The 24,793-nt window shown below is 35.5% G+C and overlaps 3 protein-coding genes across 5 annotated transcripts; 2 read left to right on the forward strand and 1 right to left on the reverse strand.

The window, feature by feature from the left end:
• On the forward strand, positions 1 to 2,298 carry LOC100267603 (subtilisin-like protease SBT1.7). The gene has a single exon (XM_002282297.3). It carries the CDS (start codon positions 1 to 3, stop codon positions 2,296 to 2,298), a length of 2,298 nt encoding a protein of 765 aa, XP_002282333.3.
• A 2,875-nt stretch (positions 2,299 to 5,173) lies between these two features.
• Positions 5,174 to 12,582, reverse strand: LOC100257333 (probable receptor-like protein kinase At1g49730). 2 transcript variants are annotated; one of them, XM_010649437.3, is made up of 9 exons: positions 12,421 to 12,582; positions 11,047 to 11,598; positions 7,985 to 8,281; positions 7,618 to 7,879; positions 7,453 to 7,505; positions 6,748 to 6,815; positions 6,527 to 6,616; positions 6,225 to 6,309; positions 5,174 to 6,151 (listed from the first exon to the last, which is right to left on the reverse strand). In XM_010649437.3, exons 1-9 carry the CDS (start codon positions 12,494 to 12,496, stop codon positions 5,607 to 5,609), a joined length of 2,028 nt encoding a protein of 675 aa, XP_010647739.1. In that variant the 5' UTR covers positions 12,497 to 12,582; the 3' UTR covers positions 5,174 to 5,606. The 2 variants fall into 2 exon arrangements, with proteins under 2 accessions (XP_010647739.1, XP_010647740.1); XM_010649438.3 differs by having other exon boundaries at positions 7,985 to 8,275; positions 12,421 to 12,581.
• A 5,924-nt stretch (positions 12,583 to 18,506) lies between these two features.
• On the forward strand, positions 18,507 to 22,618 carry LOC100252205 (PI-PLC X domain-containing protein At5g67130). 2 transcript variants are annotated; one of them, XM_010649434.3, is made up of 9 exons: positions 18,507 to 18,908; positions 18,987 to 19,052; positions 19,220 to 19,342; positions 19,437 to 19,574; positions 21,023 to 21,121; positions 21,322 to 21,625; positions 21,709 to 21,935; positions 22,021 to 22,107; positions 22,211 to 22,618. In XM_010649434.3, exons 2-9 carry the CDS (start codon positions 18,990 to 18,992, stop codon positions 22,361 to 22,363), a joined length of 1,194 nt encoding a protein of 397 aa, XP_010647736.1. In that variant the 5' UTR covers positions 18,507 to 18,908; positions 18,987 to 18,989; the 3' UTR covers positions 22,364 to 22,618. The 2 variants fall into 2 exon arrangements, with proteins under 2 accessions (XP_010647736.1, XP_010647737.1); XM_010649435.3 differs by lacking the exon at positions 18,507 to 18,908 and having other exon boundaries at positions 18,916 to 19,052.
• The last annotated feature ends 2,175 nt before the right edge of the window (positions 22,619 to 24,793 follow it).

Genomic DNA, 24,793 nt, shown 5'->3' on the forward strand with positions numbered 1-24,793 from the left:
ATGGAATGCTTCACTCCTTTCAGGCTCCTGTATCTCCTCCTCGTTCTCTCAATTGCTATGTCAGCTTCCATGGCAGAAGACCTGGGAACTTACATAATCCACATGGATAAGTCAACCATGCCAATGACCTTCTCCAGTCATCATGACTGGTATCTGTCAATGCTATCATCCATGTCATCCTCGGATGGAGTGCATCCAACCCATCTCTACACATACAACCATGTTTTGGACGGCTTCAGTGCTGTGCTGTCCCGGGAACATCTTGATCAGCTGGAGAAGATGCCGGGGTTCTTGGCAATCCATGCAGATACCTTTGGGAGATTCCATACCACACGTTCACCAACATTTCTTGGACTAGATAAAAATGCTGCAGGCTCATGGCCGGAAGGCAAGTTTGGTGAAGACGTGATTATCGGTATAATTGACACTGGAATCTGGCCAGAGAGTGAGAGTTTTAAGGATAAGGGAATGGGTCCGGTGCCAGATAGATGGCGAGGTGCATGTGAATCTGGGGTGGAGTTCAACTCTTCTTATTGTAACCGAAAACTCATTGGAGCACGCTCTTTTAGTAAAGGGTTGAAGCAGCAAGGCTTGATCATATCAACGTCTGATGATTATGATTCCCCAAGAGATTTCTTTGGACATGGGACTCACACTGCGTCGACGGCAGCTGGGAGTCCAGTGAGAGATGCCAATTACTTTGGCTATGCAAAGGGAACAGCTATTGGCATTGCACCCAAGGCTCGGCTTGCTGCGTACAAAGTGCTTTTTACCAATGACTCGGATATTTCGGCTGCCTCAGACACATTAGCCGGAATGGACCAAGCCATAGCCGACGGTGTTGATCTCATGTCACTGTCGCTGGGATTCGAAGAGACAACCTTCGAACAAAACCCAATTGCAGTGGGAGCCTTTGCAGCCATGGAGAAAGGGATTTTTGTGTCTTGTTCAGCTGGTAACTCTGGCCCTGAGGGCTACACCATGCTCAATGGAGCTCCTTGGATTACAACCATTGGTGCCGGGACTATTGATAGAGATTATGCGGCCGATGTCACATTTGGCGGTGGCATCTTGACCATCCGAGGAAGATCCGTGTACCCGGAAAACGTGTTGGTCTCGAATGTTTCTCTGTACTTCGGCCATGGAAATAGAAGCAAGGAACTATGTGAAGACTTTGCTCTAGACCCAAAAGATGTTGCAGGCAAAATCGTGTTCTGCTACTTCAACCAATCAGGAGGTGTTAGTCAGGTGCGTGAAGTGGATAGAGCAGGAGCAAAAGGAGCCATCATCAGTTCAGACTCGGAGTTTTTTAATTTTCCTAGTTTTTTCTTTATCCCATTGGTGGTTGTAACCCCCAAAGATGGAGATTTGGTGAAGGACTACATCATCAAATCAGAGAATCCTGTGGTTGATGTTAAGTTCCTGATAACTGTGTTGGGTAGTAAACCAGCCCCTCAAGTTGCCTTTTTCTCATCTCGAGGGCCGAATAATAGGGCCCCAATGATACTGAAACCTGATGTATTGGCTCCTGGGGTGAATATCTTGGCTGCATGGGCACCCAAGGTAGCACTGACACGGGTAGGAGATAACCGCTTGCTCACTGATTACACTCTCCTCTCTGGAACATCTATGTCCTCTCCCCATGCAGTTGGGGTAGCTGCACTGCTGAAATCAGCACACCCAGATTGGAGCTCGGCCGCCATTCGGTCAGCATTGATGACCACAGCATACCTGCTCGACAACACCATTGGATCTATCATTGACATGGACACTGGAGTTGCAGCGACTCCTTTGGACTTTGGAGCAGGGCACATCAACCCTAACATGGCCATGGACCCAGGTCTTATTTATGATATAGAGGTCCAAGACTATATCAATTTCCTGTGTGGACTGAACTACACTAGCAAACAGATTAAGATCATCAGCAGGAGATCAAAGTTCACCTGCGATCAAGCCAATCTAGACCTAAATTACCCTTCATTCATAGTCCTCCTCAACAATAACACCAACACTACTAGCTACACCTTCAAGAGGGTGTTGACAAACGTGGTGGATTCCCCTTCGGTTTATCGGGCAAGTGTGAAGCAACCATCGGGAATGAAAGTTAACGTACAGCCCTCCATGGTTTTCTTTGCAGGAAAATACAGCAAAGCTGAATTCAACATGACAGTAGAGATCAATCTGGGATATGCTAGACCACAGAGCGAATATATTGGAAATTTTGGATATCTAACCTGGTGGGAGGTTAATGGTACCCATGTGGTGAAAAGTCCTATTGTCTCTGCTTTTGCACTTTAAATAAGTCGAACATAAAACAAGAAGCAACTAATCAGCATTGGTTAGTATGCTATTTGGTCTAAGTTAGTTATAAGTCATTTGGTCTATTTCATGACCGTGTGAGCTGTATCCTTTGCCTTGTACCCTAGCTGGAGCAACCCCTGGACGTGATTGGGAAGCACTGATTTCCAGTATGTATTTGTCGTTCATAAATTGTTCAGGGATTTTTATTTACTGCAAAACAGTTTCTCTTTTCTTTTCTCCTCTTTAACATCATATAGAAATACCTATAGTGGGAATTTACTGACTGCAAGAATTGATATACAACCTCCATGACAATTTTTTTTCCGCAAAGGGCATTGCTCTTGGGTGGATGATGAGTCAACACCCTCTTGAAGATGTGGCTACCTTTTTTAGTCTTCTTCAAGATTAATGTCAATGGAGGATAGTTAAGGTCCAGACTGGGTGGTTTGCAGGGGAAACCTGACGTCCTTATAAAGCCTGAACCGTTTTGTTGTATAGTTCATCAATCCCAAGCAAAAAATAGATGTATGCTCGGCTTCTATATCATAGACAAGGCTAGGGTAATGGCATCTTAACCATCGGAGAAAAATCTGTTAATTCAGGAAACCTGTCGATCTCCAAAGTCCCTCTCTACTTTGGCCATGGGAATAGAAGAACCTCTTAACAATGTGCCATGGATCCCACCGATGTTGAAGTCAAGATTGTGTTATGCGATTTTCCTGGATCAGGAGGAAATGAACGGCAGGGTGAAGTGGGTAGAGTAGGAGCTGCAGGAGCCTACTGCCCTGTGCATTCAACATACCATTTGTCTATGTAAGCCCCAAATTGTTGAAGAACTACATAATCAAATCAGAAAATTCTATTTGATACTAAGCCCTACGTAACCAGCCCCTGTGATGGCGCCTGGTTCCCGTCATGAGGACCCGGACGTAGCACTCTAATGATATTGAAACCTGGTGCATTGGCTTCTGGAGTGGTTTTTTTGGCTACCGGGGCACCCAACAGAATAACATGGATAGGAGGTAACTACATGTTCAATGAGTTGGCAGTTGGCACTCAGAGTCTTGCAGTTGGGGTAGCTGCTTACCCTGATTGGAGTGAGGCTCCATTTGTTGGCAAATGATGGCCACACCATACCACCTCCATGATAGTATGGTACCAATCACTGATATGGACACTGTAGTGGCAGGGACTGCTCAGCTTTGGAGCAGGGCACATCAACACTAAGTCATGGCCTACATGCAAAGCCTGCAGCCTCCTCTTCCAAAGTTCCCCTCAAGTATGTTTTGTATTATATGTATAAAACGTCCACAAATCTAATTCTCAATAGTCTCTTGATTTATGTCCTTTTACGGTAATATGGAGTTTTAAGTCCAAAATAATACTTTTGAAAAAAAAATAGTGAGAATAGTGTCCCACCCAAAATATTTATCAAAGTAGTCTTTTTTTTTTTACCACGTATTCATCCACTTGGATTTTTTCCTTTTATTTTTTTTAGTATAAAATACCATAATTGATGATTGTGGTTTTAAAAGTTTCATAAATATCCTTAAAATCATAATCATAAAGTTCTACAATTTTCTTTAAAACCATAATTACTAACTATAGTTTCAAAAATATTTTTAAACCATAACTCGTTTCAACTTTTAATAGTTAGTATTGTGAGTTTAAAATTATTTTTAAAATCTTTTTTATCATAACAACCATAAAACCATAGTTAATAACTGTGGTTTCAAAAATATTTTTAAACTAACAATGCAACTATGAAAAATTGTAACAAATGCAATTTAAAGGATATTTTTGAAACCACAATTACTAATTATGGTTCTAAAAAAGATTTTAAAATTATAATACTAATTATTGAAAATTGTAACGGAGTGTACTTTAAAGATATTTGTGAAACTATAGTTAGTAACTATGATTCTAAAGAAAATTATAAAACCACAATCAGTGACTGTGGTTTTCAAAATATTTTTAAAACCATAATTATTAATTGTGATTTTAAAAATAATTTTAAAATCATAATACTAACCATTGTAATGGGGTGTAATTTAAAAATATTTTTGAAACCACAGTTATTAACTGTGGTTCTAAAGAAAATTGTAAAATCACCATTTTTTATTATGGTTTTAAGGATATTTCTAAAACTTTTAAAACCATAATAATGTGGTTTTCTGCACAGAAAAAAAAAAAAAAAAGACATGGATAATTACGTGGATAAAAAAAACTATTTTGATAAATAATTTGAGAGGAGTACTATTCTCACTATTTTTTTCTTCAAAAGGATTGTTTTGGACTTAAACACAGTGATACGAGTGAAACATAATCGGAGAAATGACAAGGAATAAATTGAACATCAATGGTTCTAGAATACTAAATTTACTTGAAATTTCTGCTTCGGTTTCATCACTTGGATACCCTTAGATGACATTTGAATTAAGGCGGCAGAAAATTATGTTTCCTTTAACATCTTCCGCATGGTAATGTAAAGGAGTAGGCAGGCAGTGTATTTGGTACAAAATGAAGAGGCCACCATGGGCAACATACCAACAAATTTCAAGGATTGGCTAGTAACAGTAATGACATTCCATCACCAAGTGCCAAATGGGATGCAAAATCCCAATACATGCCAAAAATATCCCTTCTCTATTGCTGCATAAGATCCCAGTATGGTAATAAATTGATTTCCCAGTATGTCATCTGATGGCTAACACTCATCATAGACCTCATCATGATTGTCAAGGAAAACACTTTTCAGAAACAAAACAGATCTATACACAGTAGAATGGTTTCATCTTTTCCATACATAAAGTGCAGCAAGTCCAACCACACCAAACACAATCAATATTACAAGATAAATTGTACTTGCTAGTTGCTACAACATTCAAACTGCATTATCCATTTTGACTGTTCCAATAACAATGATGAGAAATTGTTGCATTCCCACAATGCTTAATGTCAATACACAAGCCAAAAGAATAAAATTATACATCATTTCTAATATATTTATACCTCATTTCTCCCAAAATTTAACACAATATGAGCCAAAAACAAATGCCACAGGCTACTTCAATTTTTCATTTGTTTCTGTTTTTCCCTTTTACCAGGACTAATAATACTCTCAAAATCCTTTGACATGCTCTATAGAAGCAATTCTTTTACCCATTCAAAATTAAAGAAACATGTGAGCATACCTGTCAAATAGCAACTGTGGTTCCATGCTTCCTAAGCATTACCATAAACAAGAGCTGCATTCAAAAGTTTTCAGTCCATCATCAGTGCCTGAAGCAGAGGAAAAGTTGGCCTCAAACAGAGAGTATACCAGAAGGAGATTGTGGAGAGCCATTTTCAAGTAAAAAGCTTCTACTACAATATGACCTAGATGTACTTGAAGAAGAAGCAAGACATCGCCCATCCCCACTGTGAAAAATCCCATCACCCCTATTCATTTTTCCTTTGCTTGTCCTTCCCCTCTCTTCAGTTTCTTCATACTCTTCGTCTTCCACAGCTTGCACAAACCCATTATGCATTGGATCTGAACTCTCATACAAAAGCCTTAGGACTTGTTTAATTGAAGGCCTAGCTCTCGCTTCTCCTTGTGTGCACCATCTCACAATCGTCACAACTGTTTGAAGCTGATCAAAATCAAAGGAGTCCCCAATACTGGGGTCCACTAGTTCGGCTAGTCTTGATTCTGATGCCATGAATATTTGGGACCATTCTACCAAATTCTTGTTGTCTTGTATCGCTCGTCTTGCAGTCACAAGCTCCAATAGTACCACACCATAACTGTACACATCACTTTTCTCGGTGAGCTCTTGAGTGATCACATATTCAGGATCCATATAACCTGAAAGCCATATAAAAATTAGGTCCTTCTAAAAGAAGAGGGAATTCATGTTCAAACCATTCACAAACCTAACCTGGAGTACCCCGAACATCAGTGTTTACCGGTTCAAAGCAAATGGAACCATCTTTTGAAGCATGTGCAAGACCAAAATCTGCAACCTGGATTTAATTAATTTGGGAGAGACGGGGAACAAGAGTAAAAGAGTGTCATTTTAGAGCATTCAAGTGAGTACTCAATATGCATTTTCAAGAAAAAGGGAATCATTGAAAACGGGGCTAACATAAAATGTGTTATCTTCCTCCATGTCATTTGATTTAAACATAGCAAAGTTGAGTTATATCCATAAAAAGATACATATACAAGTGGAAAAACTACCTTGGCGACAAAATTCTCATCTAGTAAGATGTTGCTGGACTTGATGTCTCTGTGGCAAAGTGGAGGATCACAATAGAAATGGAGATACTCCTGTATGTTAGAAAATCAAATGAGGAAGGTAAAGTAATTTCACAAGATAATGGTATGACGATAATATTGGAGGTTCTGCATCTAAGCCATTGAAAGTTTTTGAAACTTTGAGCATGATCTCAACAGATTACCAGAGCATTTGCCACGTCAATTGCAATTTGGATTCTTGTCTGCCAACTTAGTGGAGTTCTACCTGGAGCTGGACAAAGTAAAAGACCAGGCTTAATCCAAGTACAGAATGAGCAAATATGGATAGTCCATTATTTTATGTTATGTAGCATCAATTAAAATGGAGTCATCACCCAAGAGAGACTCATTTCATTTCTTACCAAAAACAAGATAAGAATGATATGAAAAACAAAATAGAATTATTCCACTTCCATGATGTAGCTTACAACATCCCCATCACACCTGACCCCACACACACACTCCTGCACTATGATTAACCTCCAACAGAGCACACTCAAAACCAACAAAAGAAGAAGCGCCTGACCCCACACACACGCTCCTGCACTATGATTAACCTCCAACAGAAAACACTCAAAACCAGCAAAAGAAGAACACACTCCTGCAAGAAGATTAAACTCCAACAGATTACACTCAAAACCAACAAAAGAAAAAGAAGGATTACACCTGACCCCACACACACACTCCATGTGGCTTACAACATCCGCATCACACCTGACCCCACACACACACCCCTGCACTAAGAGTAACCTCCAACAGAGCACATTCAAAACCAACAAAAGAAGATGAAGAAGCCAACAAAAGAATAAGAAAAAGAAAAAGAAGAAGAGGAGGAATAAGAAGATAAAGAAGAAGAGGAAAAAGCATACAATGAAGATGATCCTTTAAGCTTCCATTTTCCATATACTCGTACATGAGAAACCTGCCATTCAACATGCACAATTGTTCGATTACACAGAGATATTAAAGAGTAATTTATAGATAGATAGATAGATAGAGAGAGAGAGAGAGAGAGAGAGAGAGAGAGAGAATACCTATTATGTTTTTCAATGCAAAAGCCTCTCAAGGCAACAAGATGACGATGATGCAGTCTGGCAAGAAGCTCTATCTCTTGGCAGAATTCATCCTCCCCCTGCTCCGAAACTTTGTTCATTCGCTTAACTGCTGCCACTGAACCATCCCTAAACTGAGCTTTGTACACAGTTCCAAATCCTCCTTGTCCAACGATAGTGTTGAAATTGTTAGTTGCCTTCTTTGTCTCCTTGTAGCTATACTTCTGAAACATAGATGAAGAACCTGTATGCAGTTTCAGTTCCGCCCACCCCCACCCCAAAAGAAAAGGAATTTAGTGTAAGTATGTATGCCATAACTGAGAAAGCATTAAACCAAAAAAAAAGGGACCTTCTTGAAGTTTTCTTATAGGCCGAGGAGGAGGGGGGAAGTCTTTTGAAGAAGTCTTGCCAGTATTCTCAAAATTCTCTAGCTCTCTGTTTTTCTTACGTATGAGAATTATCAAGACTACCAGCATTATAACAGCAACGGCAGTGACTGCAATGCCAACACCTGGAATTAACGTGAGGTGGTAGGGATGGTGATTTTCATCACGGGTTACGGTGGAGACAACCTGGCTAGGGCTGGCAGCAACCAATGGACTAGGAGACACCTCAGGAGTGTGCACAGGTGGTGGTGGTTCTGAAACTAGCATTAAAAATTCAGCAAAATAGTAGATAAATGGTTGGATGAAAAAACACAAAATTAGATAACCATATATCATCAAAACCCAATATTACATGATGTAAAGTACATTACAGACTAAACTGATACACAGTGTAACACAATAACAACTACCAATATCCTAACATATATCCCATGCTAATCCCAAGAAGGAATGTAACAAGAACTTGATAATTGGTTTTTTATAGAACTGAAATTTAGTTTTCAAATTGGTTTATCTTGAAACATTAGTTGGTTGAATTAAATTACACATTTTCTGGGGAATTTCCTTGATAGCTTCTGCAGCTTCTTGGAAACCCTTACAGGAAATCAAGCAAATAAGTAGAAAGATTAATCGATGCCCCCTGATAAGTCTAAATCAAGGACAAAACAAAATGAGGTACTGTTGGAAAGATTAATTAATACACTTATTGCAAAATCCGCCCCCTTTCAACTCTACCAACTCACATGTTTCCAGTCAACTGTGTCAGAATCATGTATGAGGTGAATGTAGATGTAGGCTGTCTTTTTTTTTTCTTTTTCTTTTTTTGATAGGAAAAAGAGCAATGTATTAAAGAGCCAAAAAAGCTACACAAAGTACACAGTGAGTATACAGTGTGCTCCGAAGCAAAAAAACAAGAAAACCCTCCTCTTACTGGATTGTAGATGTAAGCCGTCTGGAAAATAATCTGCACTATAATCCAAATCGAGGACAGAAAAAACCAAACATTTTAGAACACCATGGTTCCTTTTAGAGAAGGTTCATTTTTAGTTGGATACAATTGCTAAACGTAGTGACACAAAAATGGTATATCTAAATTACTAACTAGACATCCTGGCAGAAGAGAATAATATTGTCAATAGAAAATTAAACTGAGGAAAAATTGGCCTTTTGTCTTACTACACTCTTAAAGAAACTCCCCTTTAAAGCTTTGGAAAGCATCTACCATATACTTTCTACAGCTAAAATGAACAAGCAAATGTCCATCTGCAGCATGCCACCAAGAAAGAGCTCTAATCTCTTTCTGTATTGAAACACCATTTAGTTCCTCAGTCTCAATGTAAAGATTGTGAGAACACCTAGAAACCTGATCTTCATCTAGAATGGCCAGATGAATTAACAACAAAAATGTCACATAGACATCTTCTTAGAAAGGCCTTCTGAGAAAGGATGATACAATACTAATCCAGAGCTAGGAAGAAAAATCCTTAGCCAAAATCTTATATGGGATCCCCAACAATCCAATAGACCAGAGAATCTGGTTGAAACAACTATAAAAGTTACTGATAAAAGCACCAAACTTCACCTCAATTTTGCTCTCCCCTGAAGCCAAGTCAAATTTACCCTTCTGAAGAACAGAGCTCACATTCTCCTTTAGTCAGCAAACCTGTTTGAGCCCTGCAACTCTCCTCATTTGTAAATTGTCTTAACCAAATTTTACTGGAGTAAGACCTTTCTGGAACTTTATTGAGGCCATGTGCCTGCTTCTTTGAGACCAGAAAAGCTAGTGTCCAGGCTTCATTTTTCATTCTATATAGTTGCTAGAGAAGCCCCATCATTCCTCAACCAAACCTGTAAAAGACTCTTAAACCACACTTCCAAATGAGGAAGTAATCAACTATGACACTTAAAAAGAACTGGAAGATAGCTGCAAGTCGAACTAGATAGAGCAACTTGACTATCATAGCTCAGAAATGTTTCCCAACCTGTTAGTATCTCCACACTCAAAATGTGAAACCAGTTCCACTTAATGTACAACAAAGTGAGAAATTGATGAATCTTCATAGATATCCTCCCCATTGTTAACTGATCAAATTAGTGACACCATTGGGTGACAAAGTCCCTACCTTCCTTCATATAAAATTGTTATGGAAAAGCAAACAACCAGTTAACTACATCAAGTTCCTCCGAGAACATTGCCCTCATCTCATCATGATTAGAACTGCAAATTAATACTCCAGTGCATATACTGACCACTTCTTTTGCCATGGCACAAACATTTTGTTGTGACAATGAGAGGTTGGATAGCGTGTATTGGAGTAATGTGTAAAATAAAGTGAAACCACACATAAATAGACATGTTTTAATGTGATTCAATCAACTATACTTACATGAGTATATTCAAGTACGTGAGAGAACCAATCCAGCATACTATAGGTAACTTACAGAGCAAAAGGAAACATATATAACTTCCAACCCCAAAACAATTCCATGAATCTACATCCCTGAAGCCAAGCCTTGCTCCATTGGGTGTCTTTTGCTCTCCCTCATATTTTTACAGACTTTACATATTTATCTCAATGTCATGAAGATATTTCTAACACCTTTCCCTATCCTATAAGGAAACCTATTTTCACAAGGAAATACCCATACATAATACGTTCTATAAAATATTTATTAGCAAAAAGTAACATATACCAGACACTCTTCAACATATTTCTTAACACCTTTTTTTTCTATAGACAACATTCCTTAACACCCGTAAAGTCATGAGTAAAAACTACAATAGAAAGACAACAAAATTATATATACAAATGGTAGAGACCCCTATACATTTTAGAATTTGGTTGCAATTCCATGAACAGACACACAAAATCCAATGATAAAGTAAAAAAGAAGTACCAATTAGAGATGGAAATCCAGAACAAGAATAAAATTTTGACTCATGACAACACATCTAACAGAAAGAGCCTGATTTATATTATGTCTAATACAGGTTAAAACCCCATTTTCTTCGATCCAATCATACCTGGAGAAATACTCAGCCCTTGAATGCCAAAGAAACAGCTTGCAATATCAACAGCTGATGTGTTGTCAACTTGGCTTGCAAGTGCAGCAAAAGTTGCATCCCTGCATGTACTCAGTGTCATATTGTTTTCTGCTCCTAGCAGGCGATGAAGATAGCTAATTCCTGCATTTAAACATTTTTTGCATTTGCTTTCCTCTGAAAGGGGCACTTTGCAATTATCTGCGACATCGGAAAATCTTGGGGACTCCAGCATCTGCACCACAGTTGTTCGACCCTTACAATCATAATTAACAGGAATCTTCGTCCCAAACCCGCAGAAAACTGTTGCATTTGGTGGAACTCCATATAGTTCTAAGGTCTCCGATATTGAATGAAGGCAAATATCAGATAAATTTGAAGCAACCCCCAAGGTACTAGTTTTATTTGCATAACGAGCAACAGAAATTGCAATAAAGGCATTAATATAGCGACAGCACTTTCCTCTATCAACTTTATTAGCGCATACAGAGGCCACCAGAGTAAAATTTGACCCACTCAAATCCAAAGGGCAATCTGCACAAGTAGGACAAGCAAACATCACTTCTGATATACCCTTTTTTCCTCTTTAAACATATATTACCTGGAACAACTGCATTTGGGTCATTTCCACTCATAAAGGAAAATATAGAATCATGTCAAAGTCAAAAGAATAAGAAGAACATAGCATTGTCTAAACTCATGGGAAAATTTTTCTAATATACTTTTGCCAAAAGCCTTGTTTCTGTGATTTCTGGTTCATGCATTGAATGATAGGGCTGAATCAAAATAATCAGCGAAGTAAAGAAAAATTGTCCTCCACAGAGATCACCAAAACACAAACATACCACTCAACCCATAAAAACCCAGTTGCAGACAGACTAACTGAGCCTAGATTCCTCGCACAAACCCAAATTTGTCGAAGAAAGATTTTACTAAAATGCTTCTCCTCAAGCCAAAACCAAAAATAGAAAAACTATTCGGACAGTGAGTTCAATACAAGGATACAAAAGAGCCACACAACACCTAGTACCAAATTCACCACCCCCAAAACCCATAAAACACACATGCCCATAAAAATGAAGGACAGAACAAGAAAGAAAATGAAACAAAACAACAGCTCAAAGAATCAAACCCATTTCTACCCAAAACACTCCCCACAAGCCCCACAGATAAAATACTGAAATGGGTTTCAAAATCCGACATTACCCACCAAGAAGATGATCAACAAAAGCAAGTTCCATACGTGGCTTCAGTACTGTAACTTCACACAAATTGCAAGACCGAGAAGGGAAAAGTAAAGCTAAGAGAGATCACAAAGAAAGGACAGAGTCCATGAGAAATGCAGAGAAACCTCACCTCCCATCACTAGTGGAAGCTGCATTCCAAGAAAAACCAGTGATCCCAGAACGGCGGCAGCTCCGTACACCGCCATTGGGAAGAATGGAGAGTGGAAAGTGGAGAGCAACACCACCTGCGTACATTAGCAGTTAGCACTTAGCACATCTGGTTAAGATGGAGGACTCCTAGGCAGGGTGTGAATGCGTCTTTTTCACTGATTTCAGGGCCCCACCCTCGACTTGTCAAAACCATATGATTTCTTTTAGTCAAATTTAATTGGACGGTGCAGATGTGGGTTGCATTTCAGAGTGATCTACACTCGGTTGCAGTGAGATTCTCCTCCAATATTAACATCAACTATTATATCATCCTCCTTTAAGCTTTCCAATTAAGAAAATTTGGAAATTATTTTACATATTCACGTCAAATCCACCTTCTTAAATATTAATTTAATGAATTCTTGCCATTTTTACACCTTATTTTTTTTTAATTCAAATTATTTTATAGTTCAAGATTAGACACCTATATCTAAATCGATGGGTTCAACTTAGACATGTTTACCTTATCTAACTCGATCCCAACTTAGTATCGAAAAAGATTTGAATGGTTATTTTTAACATTTGAAATGAATTTAAGTTATGATTTTCAATTCAAACTCAATTTGGATTCGATTCACACGATCAAATTTAGAATAATCCGAATATAAGCTAAATTCAATTTAATATTTTTACAATAATTATAACATATATCATCTTATATGATAATATTTATTTTTCTAGAATTTTTAATAAAAAAAAATCAAATTACAACTATACCATATATATTTTTGGTTTTTAAGAAAAATATATAAATTTATTTTCATATTGTTGTTTTACCTTCAAATTTTATCTAAGTTTTAAAAAAACATGGATGAATTTTAAATCATATAACATGATCAACCCGACCAACTAAACTTAACCCATGTATCCAAATAGCCCATTTAAAAAAATTTAGACCAAAAGGGTGACGTTTTAGACTATAAATCCATCTAAAAATGTGAGTATATTTTGGCCTAAGGATTTTAATTTTCACCTCCTCTTGTGACAATTGAAGGGGAATTGAAAGGCTCATTTATGGAGGGAAAAACAGAAATCACTAACTTCCAAGAAGTGCCCCCGTGCCTAAGCCAGCATGTGTATACTTTGATTTGCCTTTTGTTTTGGGCGCTGCTGCCCCCTACCCACCACCCTCACCCACCTAATAAGAATTTAATTTTAATTATATTCTTTGTATAATAACCTTTACACCAATGCATTGACGGTCCATATCTTTGAATGACAACAAATTTGCCATGTTTCTCTTAACTTTTTATTTATTTATTATTATTTTTATTATGAGCATTATTATCATGGCTACAATGATGTCGAGAACAAAGTTTTACCGAAGAAGTAATTTTTAATAGATTTTTTTTTTTTTTTTTTTTTTGTTAAATACACTTCACTCTTTTAAATTTTGACGTGTTTTACGGTTTACCATTTCATATTAAAAATCTAACATTTTAATATCAATGTTTTATCACTAGTTGCAAACCCTTTCATAAAATTATGAAAAGAATTGATCTTTTTTATACTTTGACTTGAACACTAAGATGAAATTAGATAAAACCAATTTTGAATTAACAGTCTTAAAGTAAGTTTTTTTAAATATCTTTAAAATATAATAATTATCAATTTAAATTTTTATTTAAAATATATATTTATATGATTATTCATGATTTTTTCATACAGATATGAAATAGAACGGTTTTGAACTTAGGTAATAGATTTTTTTTATTATCACATTTCAAGCGTTTTTCTTTATATCTTAACATTGTTTCTTTATTTAACAAATTATTCATTGATTTTTTTAATAAATTTATGAGGTAAAATATCTTATTTTAACAAATTTTAGGAGTATAAAATAGGGTAAAGGTTAAAGAGAATAAAATATATTTAATTTTTTTTATAAAAATAAATTTAAATTTTTTTATAAAATTATTTAAAATTTTTGAAAAATAATAAAAATAGATATAAATAAATGAGATAATTAAACATGGGTGACTAGCCCAGAACCCAGGATTGTCATCTCTACATGTCCTTTGAGTTACTAAGAATCCATTTGATAGTAATTTTAAGAAACGTTTTTAATCTTTATAACAGTTGAAAATTTTTATCAATCATGTTTTAGAAATGTTTCTTAAAATTACTGTCAAACACACTCTAATTTTTTGCATGCCTCAAAAGCCGTTGATAATGATCCAGTTGCTGTGTATTAGCTCCGTCACATGCGCTTTCCTGTCCGAGGAAATAGAGTATGAAAACGGCAGTGCCCATGTCTGGAGGCCCGGAAAATTTCTGGTATCATTTCTCTATCATTTCCCTTCTTGTGATCCTGCCCATTGCTCGTATTCCTCTCTCAGTTCGTGAGTCTTGTTTTATTTGATTATTTTGTGAACAGTCAACTTAATCAATTAAGTTTGTTGCTTTATGGGCTTCGATGAAATGAGCTTTTAGTCTCTTCTGGGGGTATCGTTTATTCAGACAAAAGTTGGTTTACTCTTCTTCTTTATGATTGTGTGTGTGGTGGACATACGGTGGATTTTGCTAGTGTTTCATGTGAGTGATTAACTTAAAGTTGTCCAAATTGATATGAATTGAAATTTGACTCTCATTGGTAAGAAGAAATTATGGGTTGAAATCCACACTTTCCACCACTTTCCTCAAGTATGATTATAATTAAAAAAAAAAAAAAAATATCTTCTCATTGTCTTCAGTATTACCATTTTTAATTTATAAACCCAAAAAATAAAAGAAAAAAAAAACTTAAGATTAATAAATTATATATATATAGAACTATTTTATTTATTTTAACTTTTTTATGTAAATATTAGATAATTTTAAAAATATGTAAATTTGTAATTGATTTTAATTATATTTTATTTTCTTTGATATGTTTTAGAATATAATCAAAAAAAAAAAATATTTTTGGGGAATTAAATATAACCTAAGAAAATTAAAAGAGAAAAATATTATTTTTGCAATGGCTTCTATGTTTGTTTCTTATGGATAGTAATTGGAGACAAAAAAAAATTGTATTCGATACAAATTAATCACATTGAAGCATGTAATAAAAATAATAATTCAATTATAAATTTTCTTATTAAAAACATGTGAATGTCAACTTTATCAAACATAACCTTGTAATAAAAGTACTATGAATTTTTTATAATGCAAATTAAAACCAAAATAAAGAAATTAATTAATTAAACTATATGTGAATTTTTTCCGTGGTTTTAATTTTTTTTTGGATTTTTAAGCCATCCCATGGCTTATGCAAGCCTAAAATGGAACGATTGTAGGCTTCTTCGTAATTCTCAGTTCCATGTCCACTTGTAATGGTCTAAAAATAAATTTGAGTTTGTTTGATAACTATTTTCGAGAATAATTTTATATTTTTCAAAACAAAATCAAGGAAATACGTTAATAATCAAAAACTATTTTTTGTTTTTTATTCATAAAAATAGAAAATATAGCATAATTTAGTTGTTTTATATTGTTTTTACTTATTTTTTTAATGGTTATTTTAAAATATAATTATAAAAATATGAAAAATGATTAAAAATAAAAATATTATTTTTAAAACATATTTAAAAATATTAAAAATAAATTAAAAACATTTTAGGTTTCAAATGAACTTTTATTTTGACAAAATATCAATGAAGGGTTTTTAAAAACTGTTTTTAGAACTGTTTCAAAAAACAGTTACCAATCAGACCCAAAGTGTGTGAAGATTTTGGCCCATTATATATAATTTAAAAAATAAATAAATAAATAAAATTATTGTTGAATGAAAAATAACTCCTATATAGTTGCCACATATAGGTGGGTTAGAGTATATTATTATTATTATTATTATCATTTTAAAGAAATAAAAATGCAGTGAAATATTATTATTGTCTTTTCTTTCTCCCTTTATATATATATATTCACATTTAATAAAAATATGGATAATGAAATACTTTTTTTTTTAAAAAAAAATAGATAAAGAAAAAAAAAGAAATAATTTTTTTTTTTGAAATATAGATAAGGAAATATAAAAAAAATTCAATTACATAGTATTAGAAAGAAAACAATAAGCTATATTTTTTCTATCAATTAAGAAAGCATATATGGTTGCAGTTTTTAGGTTTTCACTTAGAGGCATAGTCAAGAGCTATTAGTTTTTGAATTTTCTCCCTCTTTTAAGGTTCTATCCACATGGATCCGGATGAATGAACAAATTAGATTGGAAATTATGTTAGTGGGGTTTTCATTTTTAAATAATTTTATTCCGGTAAAGAACTTTTTGTGAGAACAAGGGTCAATCAAAGTTTGGTATGGTATGGACTCCACTCAAACATTCCACATGGGGATGAGAAAATGAGTTTTGATCTTTTCTTCCCAATAGTCCACCTCCTATTCATACACACTCATACATGTTGTGCCAATCCAAATGTAAATGCAAATTGCTAATAAAAAAATACAAAAATAAAGTCATCTATTTAGAAAGGTATACAAATTTTTCACGTGATTCAGATAATCAATCATGTATACCTCCACAAATTAAAAAAAAAAACATTTTACACAAAAAAAATATCATAAACAATATAAATAAATGTAATTATTGAGTCTGACACATTCTATTTTATCTTATGTTTTTTTTTTCTTCTTATAATCACGTATAAACTTAGAAAATATTCATATATTATTCCTTTCATAAAAAAAAATATATTGTAATAGAAAATCTCTTTCTTACTCATCATTTGGAAATGGATTTGAGAGAGTGGACAAGTTAGTCTCATGCATGCTTAGAGAAGACATTTTTTGGTCTAGCTTGGAAGGAAGGAAGGAGGAGATAGCTTCAAAGGAAAAGTGTAGTGTAGTGTTTGAAGAGGCATTTTGGTGGAGTGGTACATTGAGAATGGTTTCTTGTTTAAGCAATTTCACTTGAAGGTGACATTCAGTTCTCCAAGAAAGCTTAACCCAAGCTGCCTTTAAGAATAAAAGTTGTTCTCTCTAACTTTTCACTTCCCTTTGTCTTTGCTTGTCGTTGGTGCTTAAAGTCTCAACTTTTCCTTCCCCAACAGTTCTTACTTTTCAGGGGAGCCAAAGCTAAAACCGCGTGCCAACTTGGAGAAAGTTAATGAGGCTAGAAGTGATTGACATCCTTCAACCATAATTCACACTTACCACTTACAAAGCTAAAAAAGGAATGCTAAAGACTTTTGATAGGTGAGTTTGACAAATATGGTTAGAGCACAATTTGCTTTGCAAATGTTATTATTACAAAGTTCTCCACCTTATTCAAAATATTAAGATTTAGGTGGTATTTGGTTTTTTAATTAAATAAAAAAAAATAAAATAATATATTGATATCAGCAAATTACTTTTAACTTAATAAAAAAAAAAAAATTACATTCAGTCAAAAGACAAACACTACCATACTCTCCTAAATATTATATTTTTGAAACAAATGCAAGTAAAAAATTATTTGTAAGGATAGTTACTAAGGTCCTATTTGGTAACATTTTTTAAAATAATTATAAAAATAATTTTTAAAAACTGTTTTTTGATATTTTATAGAATAAAAATATAGTTGAGAACCTAAAATGTTTTTAACCTATTTTTAATATTTATAGTTTTATTTATAATCATTATATAATTTTTGTAATTATTTTTTAAAACAGATTTAGAGTGCTTTTGATAATGATTTTAAGAAGTGTTTTTAACGTTTGTAACACTTAAAAATTTTCATTTTTCAAGTATTAAGAATGTCGGAAACACTTCCTATAATCACTATCAAACACGCTATTAAAGAAAAACTAAAAACACCATCTATTTTCTATTCTTAAGAAAAAAAAACAGAAAATAATATACCTTCCATCAAGCCCATAAGAAAAAGCCATAACCACCTTTTCCTTTTGTTAAATTAAGGGGGAAAAAAAAAGGAACTAAATTGATCATGAGACAAACTTGATCATGCACCACTAATCAAAACTCCCCACTTTAATTTTAAATCCCAGATTAATTATTCACAAGTGAGAGAGTCAATGGAGTAGGTACCATCCGCAGCTCATGGCTGCTCTCTCTCTCTCTCTGAGTGTGAACAGAACCAGCCTTTAATAAAAGTCCTGCAAAGTTTTTGCAGTTCATCTGTCTCAACTTCAAAGGCACCATAAGAAACATAAATACGCCAACATACAAAATATAAATTTGGTTTTATTTGTTAGTAATTAGATTTAATTTCGGCAAAATATCTAAAAAACTGGTTTTATCTATTAAAAAAGATAATCATTTATAATGATTAAAATTTTATAATTTTAAAATGCAAAACAGAAACCATGTTCTGTGGAGCTTCCATTGCTGACACAACCCCTCACCCCTCACGTACACATTTTCTAGAGAGAGAAAAATCTTTCTTTCTTCTTCTCCCCTAAGCCATTGGTGGAGGTATTTCATCTTCATTTCTCAATATACAGTCGCTTGTATATCAGTTGAGAGTCCTAAAAGTGTATATTTTGATTGCAGAGGATGGGTTTCATTTCAACGCTGTTCATTGCAGCTTTTCTCTTGGACTCTGCTTTTGCTCTCAAGGTACGTCTCACATTTTCAGCTCTTATTTTCAAAAGGAAAACAAACCCACAAAACCCTTTTCGGATCCAAGTGAGAAAGAAAAGGAAGTTTGAAATCTTATGCTTTTTTGCTCTTTCTCCTGCACATTTTCCTGGTAACCAAACAGAGTGTCATTTACCTTTTTTCAGCTGGGACAGACATGCGTGTCGGATGGAAACTGCGACTCAGGTTTGCACTGCGAAACGTGCCTCGCGAACGGAAACGTTCGGCCCAGATGCACGCGTACAAGGCCTGTGAACCCTACTTCAAAGGTCCGTACGCTTGTTTTTTCTTCGGTTTTTTTTTTTTTGTTTCATTAATTCTGTGTTTGTTTGACATGATTTTGAATCTTCTGTGATCGATCAGGTAAAGGGTCTGCCTTTTAATAGGTATTCGTGGTTGACGACTCACAATGCTTTTGCTAAGTTGGGGGCGAAGTCGGCGAGTGGGTGGCCGATACTGACTCCGACGAACCAGCAAGACTCCATTACCAGTCAGCTCAATGTGAGTTCCAAATACTTATTTTAGTTTTTGAAGCGGAAATTGTATTGATAATAGTTGTTGAAAGCAAGCAAAGTGCTTCCAGAAAACAGAGGATCAGGCCCCTGCCTTTTTTGTTGTTGTTTAATATTGTCGTGGATGATTAAATTAATTAAAAATCCTTGAGGTTTCACATCAAGTAATGGGAAGTCTAAAGGATCCTTGTAGAAGGGAATATATACAAAATTTTTCTAATTTGAGGGTTCTGATTCTTCTCAATATTCAAACCAAAGGGAAAAAGAATATAATGTTCTAAGTGTTTTTTCTAATTAACACTCTGTTTCATCTACTTTATCAAACTACTGCTTGGAGTTCTGGATGAAAAATTACAGAACCCGACAACCTAGAAACAGTCCTGGACTTGGAAGGGAATGTGGAAATTTTTTCCAACTTTGGAATCTTAGCTTGCCAAGAGGCCCTTGTGTCATATGAGCCCCACTTAGAGGTTCCAAAGCACTGTTAACTGTCTTTAAATGCCACTGTTTAGGTGTTTGTGTTTTCTGATTGTTATTTACAGTTCAAGATTCCATCCCCTTGTTTGTTCTTCTTTATCTTATTGAAAAACAAGGACAGTGTGGCCTTCAAATAAAAGAAGGGAAGGACCCCACAAAATGAGGTTGGTTGGGTTGAGGAAAGGCTGAAGGAAGGCTCCGTAGGGTCTTCTGAAAAGTAAGAATCTTCTTTCTATGTGAAGAAATAAATATTTAAAGTGCAGTGTTTTCTTCCTCATTGTTTCTTTGAGAGAAATCATTGAACTTGACTTCCAAAGTAAACTTGACATGCTTTGTTTGTAATATAAGCATCTAAAGTGGTGGTGCTGGGCGGGAGCCAGTTGGGTCACCCTGTTAATAGAATTTAACCTAATCCAGAGAAGCAATATCATTTATGACTTGACTTAGCATGAAGTAATCCTTTGTCCCAACCAGGGCCTGCAAAGGCCCTATTCCCTGTAAATTTGATGCGTCTGGTGAGCTTTAGAAGGACTAACATAATGAGCTGTATTCCTTGACTTTTCCTCGCTGGAAGGCCTGCCAAAATGTCAATAATCTGTTTTCAATTGGTAATATTAAGAAAAAGTCTAATGGGTATTACCTACAAATGCTGAAATTTGATGTATGGACCTACCATTAATCCCAGCTGTAGCCTGTATGTATGGTTTTTGAACTTTTTCGAAGTAATATGACTTTGTTGGCAGGAAGTTCAAGGTCTGTGGGTGGACCATACAGGATCATGACCTAACTATCAACTTGTTACATGTTCTCCCTTTTCATTCCAGAATTAGTCCATCTTGCAATTGTAAATGGATGAGTTCCTTAGTTCATCAAGAAGTTGGTTTTTCAGTCTTATTCATTAGTCTAAGATGCATTTCTTTTCAATAAGCTTCTGTTTAAGACTGGTTTTTTCCCTTGCAGAATGGTGTCAGAGGGTTGATGCTCGATATGTATGACTTTGACAATGACATCTGGTTATGTCACTCCTATGGTGGTCAGTGCTACAACTACACCGCTTTTGTAAGTGTGAAAGAGTTTGTTCGATTCTATTTTCCAAATAATTATTTTGATATGGCTACATCTTACAGAATCAATTGTGTTCAGAGAGAAATCAAAGTGTATTTTTGCTGCCCCCGTACTTTACATGCCCTTTAACTGTAATTCTATTTGATCAACTATATTCTTCAAATAACTAACTGATCTGCAATCTAATTCATCAGCAACCTGCCATTAATGTTCTGAAAGAAGTTCAAGTGTTTCTTGAAGCAAACCCATCAGAGATTGTCACCATTATCATAGAAGACTATGTCACATCACCCAAGGGCCTGACCAATGTGTTTAATGCCGCTGGCCTGAGGAAGTTCTGGTTTCCAGTATCTCGAATGCCAAGAAATGGTGGAGATTGGCCAACAGTAGAGGACATGGTCGAAAAAAATCAGCGGTTGGTGGTTTTTACCTCAAAAGCAGCTAAGCAGGCTTCTGAAGGGATTGCTTATGAGTGGAGATACCTAGTAGAAAACCAATGTGAGTCTTATTTTTCTTTGCCTCTTAAATTTCATGGAACTGGAAAAAAATAAAAAGAATGAAAAATGATATCTTAAAACCAGATGGCAATGGTGGAATGAAAGCTGGATCATGTCCAAATCGCGGCGAGTCATCTCCCATGAACAACACAAAGACAAAGTCACTAGTCTTAATGAACTATTTCCCAGACGGACCAGATGTGACCCAAGCTTGTAAGCATAATTCAGCTCCATTAATTAGTATGTTGAACACTTGCCATGAAGCAGCAGGTAAAAGATGGCCAAACTTCATTGCAGTAGATTTTTACAAGGTACTGAGATGATATTCGTGAAAATCATTTACTACCCAATGCAGGGTAGAATATGGAAATAAATCATTTGCATCTGATGTTACAGAGAAGTGATGGAGGAGGAGCCCCAGAAGCTGTAGATTTGGCAAATGGGCAACTAGTGTGTGGGTGTGGAAACATTGCCTATTGCCAGGTTTGCAATACCTTAATCTCAGCTTGATTTATATGCGCATAAATGAAGGTTTTATTGCAGAAGGCCATGATTGGCATATAATTGATTTGATTGTTTTGTGCAGGCAAACATGACGTTTGGCAAATGTGAGCTACAGAAGCCTGTTGTTGCCTCTACACCAGGACCGGTGGCTCGTGATTCCAGTTTTGCTAATCCAGTTAGCAGACCACTTCAACTTCTGTGGTTGATGGTAGTTTTGGTGGTATCCATCTTATAACCTACATTGTTGTTTCTTATTTTGCATAAACAACACGAAATTACCAAAAAAAAAAAAAAAAAAGGAAAAAAAAATTGTTTAAGACTGACAGATAATCCTAGTTGGATAGTCTGATGTGGGTTCCATGTGATTTATGTCTTATAGAAACATAAGCATTCTTGTGGTTATTCTCTTGTCACTATGGATTCCTTTTGACACATTATATTGATTTTCTTTTATAATATGATATTAGCAGTTGCTTTTCTTTATTAGAAACAAGGATGAAAAGAGAACCTTGTGACTGGCAGATGATGCATTTGGAAGAATTTTTATTTTTTTAATGGGTATCATGTGACTGCAGTTTGTAGTTTTGCCCAAATAAAGAATTGGGGCTTGTTTGGACGAATTATCATTAATTAATGAAACAGGTCAGGTAGGGCCTCTCAAGTCTCAAGTCACTCTTTTTTCTTCCTCTCTCTTGGTTGGCTTCTGGGTTGGCCTGGGACCTAAATGGGCTAAGGGCTAAGGCCATTCAATCTGCTCAGCTTTACACGATCCCATGCAACTGGGTGTCCTTGGAAGAAATAGAAATTTGATATCTCATGGGGTGTTTAGTTTGACTGTTTCTGTCTCTTTGTTTTAGGTAAGGCTGTAACTTGGGCGGATTAGAAGGTTAACTCACACCAAACCCGCATACTAATATATTAATAATATGTCGATTTGGGTTTTAAACCTGGATCTTCAATCCATACCAACTCTAATATTTTCAGATTAGCTTGTTGGAAACTTTACCTGTACCAACCCGAACATCGGATTGGGCAGTCAAGTTGCAGCCCTAATTTTAGGCCTTGGGTAATTTCTAATGTTTGTAGTATGAGAGGACAGTAATGCAGATCTTCATGGCACTGTAACTTACATTTGAATTTGAGTGAGCAATACTATTTAACAGGAGTCACCATCAGTTTTATGAGTGATAGAGATGGGGAGGGGGACCTCAAATTCACCTCTGTGCTTTTCTGATACTACTAACTACTAACAAATAAGATAGGAACAGAAAGAAGACAAGGATAAGTAATGAATCATTGAATCCTTGTTTCTCCAAACAAAAAGTATCCATTTACCTTTCACTGTCATGTTTCACAAGGCAGTAGCAATTTATTGCATCTGCAGGCTTGAGAAATGGAAAGCTGGGAAGGGTCGTTTATTTGGGCCCAAAATGGTGGGCTGGATACCTGCTTCAATTGGGCTTACATCTAATCACCTACAAACGAAGTCATGCTACCCCAGTGTAAAGAATTGTTTTTAAAAATTATTTTAATAACTATTTTTTGAGAACTCTTCTAAAAAATTGTTATCAAATAGACACGTGGTATCTCCATTCTCATCCATTGCATCAAACAAGTTTAGTTAAATTGCAAAGTATTAAACCAAGTTATCTCCCAAATGTGATCAACTTACTTTTTTTAGACAAGAGTAGAGTCAATTAGAAGTGATTATGAAAGGATTAGAAGTATTTCATGATAGGATCCTGAATTTCCATGGCATGTTTAATCTGCGTGAGAAACCACTTGTTTAAAGGATATCCTTTGATACATGAGGCACTTAGGGATCACCTTGAATAAGATGTTCCACATAAAACAGTAACTAAGAGTAGTACCTTTTCGAGCCATTCGTTTGCCAAGAAGTGGCACACATAGAGATCGTTGACCATCTTTGACCGCGATATCATGCTTCTTAATTAGCAAACAACAAGAGAGGCGTATCAAGTTCATATGGCTAGATAGGCAAAAGATGTGAGTGATAGATGATTGATGCCTTGTTGATTATCTTCACCCATGGTCCCACTATTATATATAATATAAGTTGTTTACATGCTATATATATGTATGATTCCAATGGATTTGCAATATGAATCAAAACTGAAAAAGATTAAGAATAGTCTACTTACCTCCAGTCATTGTAGTCGGTTTCAAAAACTTGATTTCCAAACACTAATCTCTCTTTGTTTAGATGGTGTTTTTGAAGATAAATAGCAGACGAGTTCGGGACCATTTTTCCTTTTAAAATCTTTATATCCGTGGCTTCCATCATACCACGTTGTTCTTGCCACCACGTTGAGCAGTTGTTGGCTCCTTAACCGCAGCGGAAGTGAGATGGTGGAGGATGTGGTCAAAGTGTTGGACCACATCATGAAGTGAGAACGTGTGAACGTGTATTCAGCTATTCAACTTACATTCTCCCACTTGGTCCACACCTTTAACCTAATGTCCTAATTCAGTCCATCAATTGTCCCATTAAGTAACAAATACATGAATCATGGCGATAAGTCCTCTATTTAACTAGTGTTACCTTCCATGTATTACAGTGTACTCATTTCTTAACATTATACTTTATGTGGCAATATTACTTAATGAATAAACCCTATGTTCATTCTTGGTCCAATGAAGTTGA

Source organism: Vitis vinifera, chromosome 3 (assembly GCF_030704535.1).
Source record: "Vitis vinifera cultivar Pinot Noir 40024 chromosome 3, ASM3070453v1".
NCBI lineage: Eukaryota > Viridiplantae > Streptophyta > Magnoliopsida > Vitales > Vitaceae > Vitis > Vitis vinifera.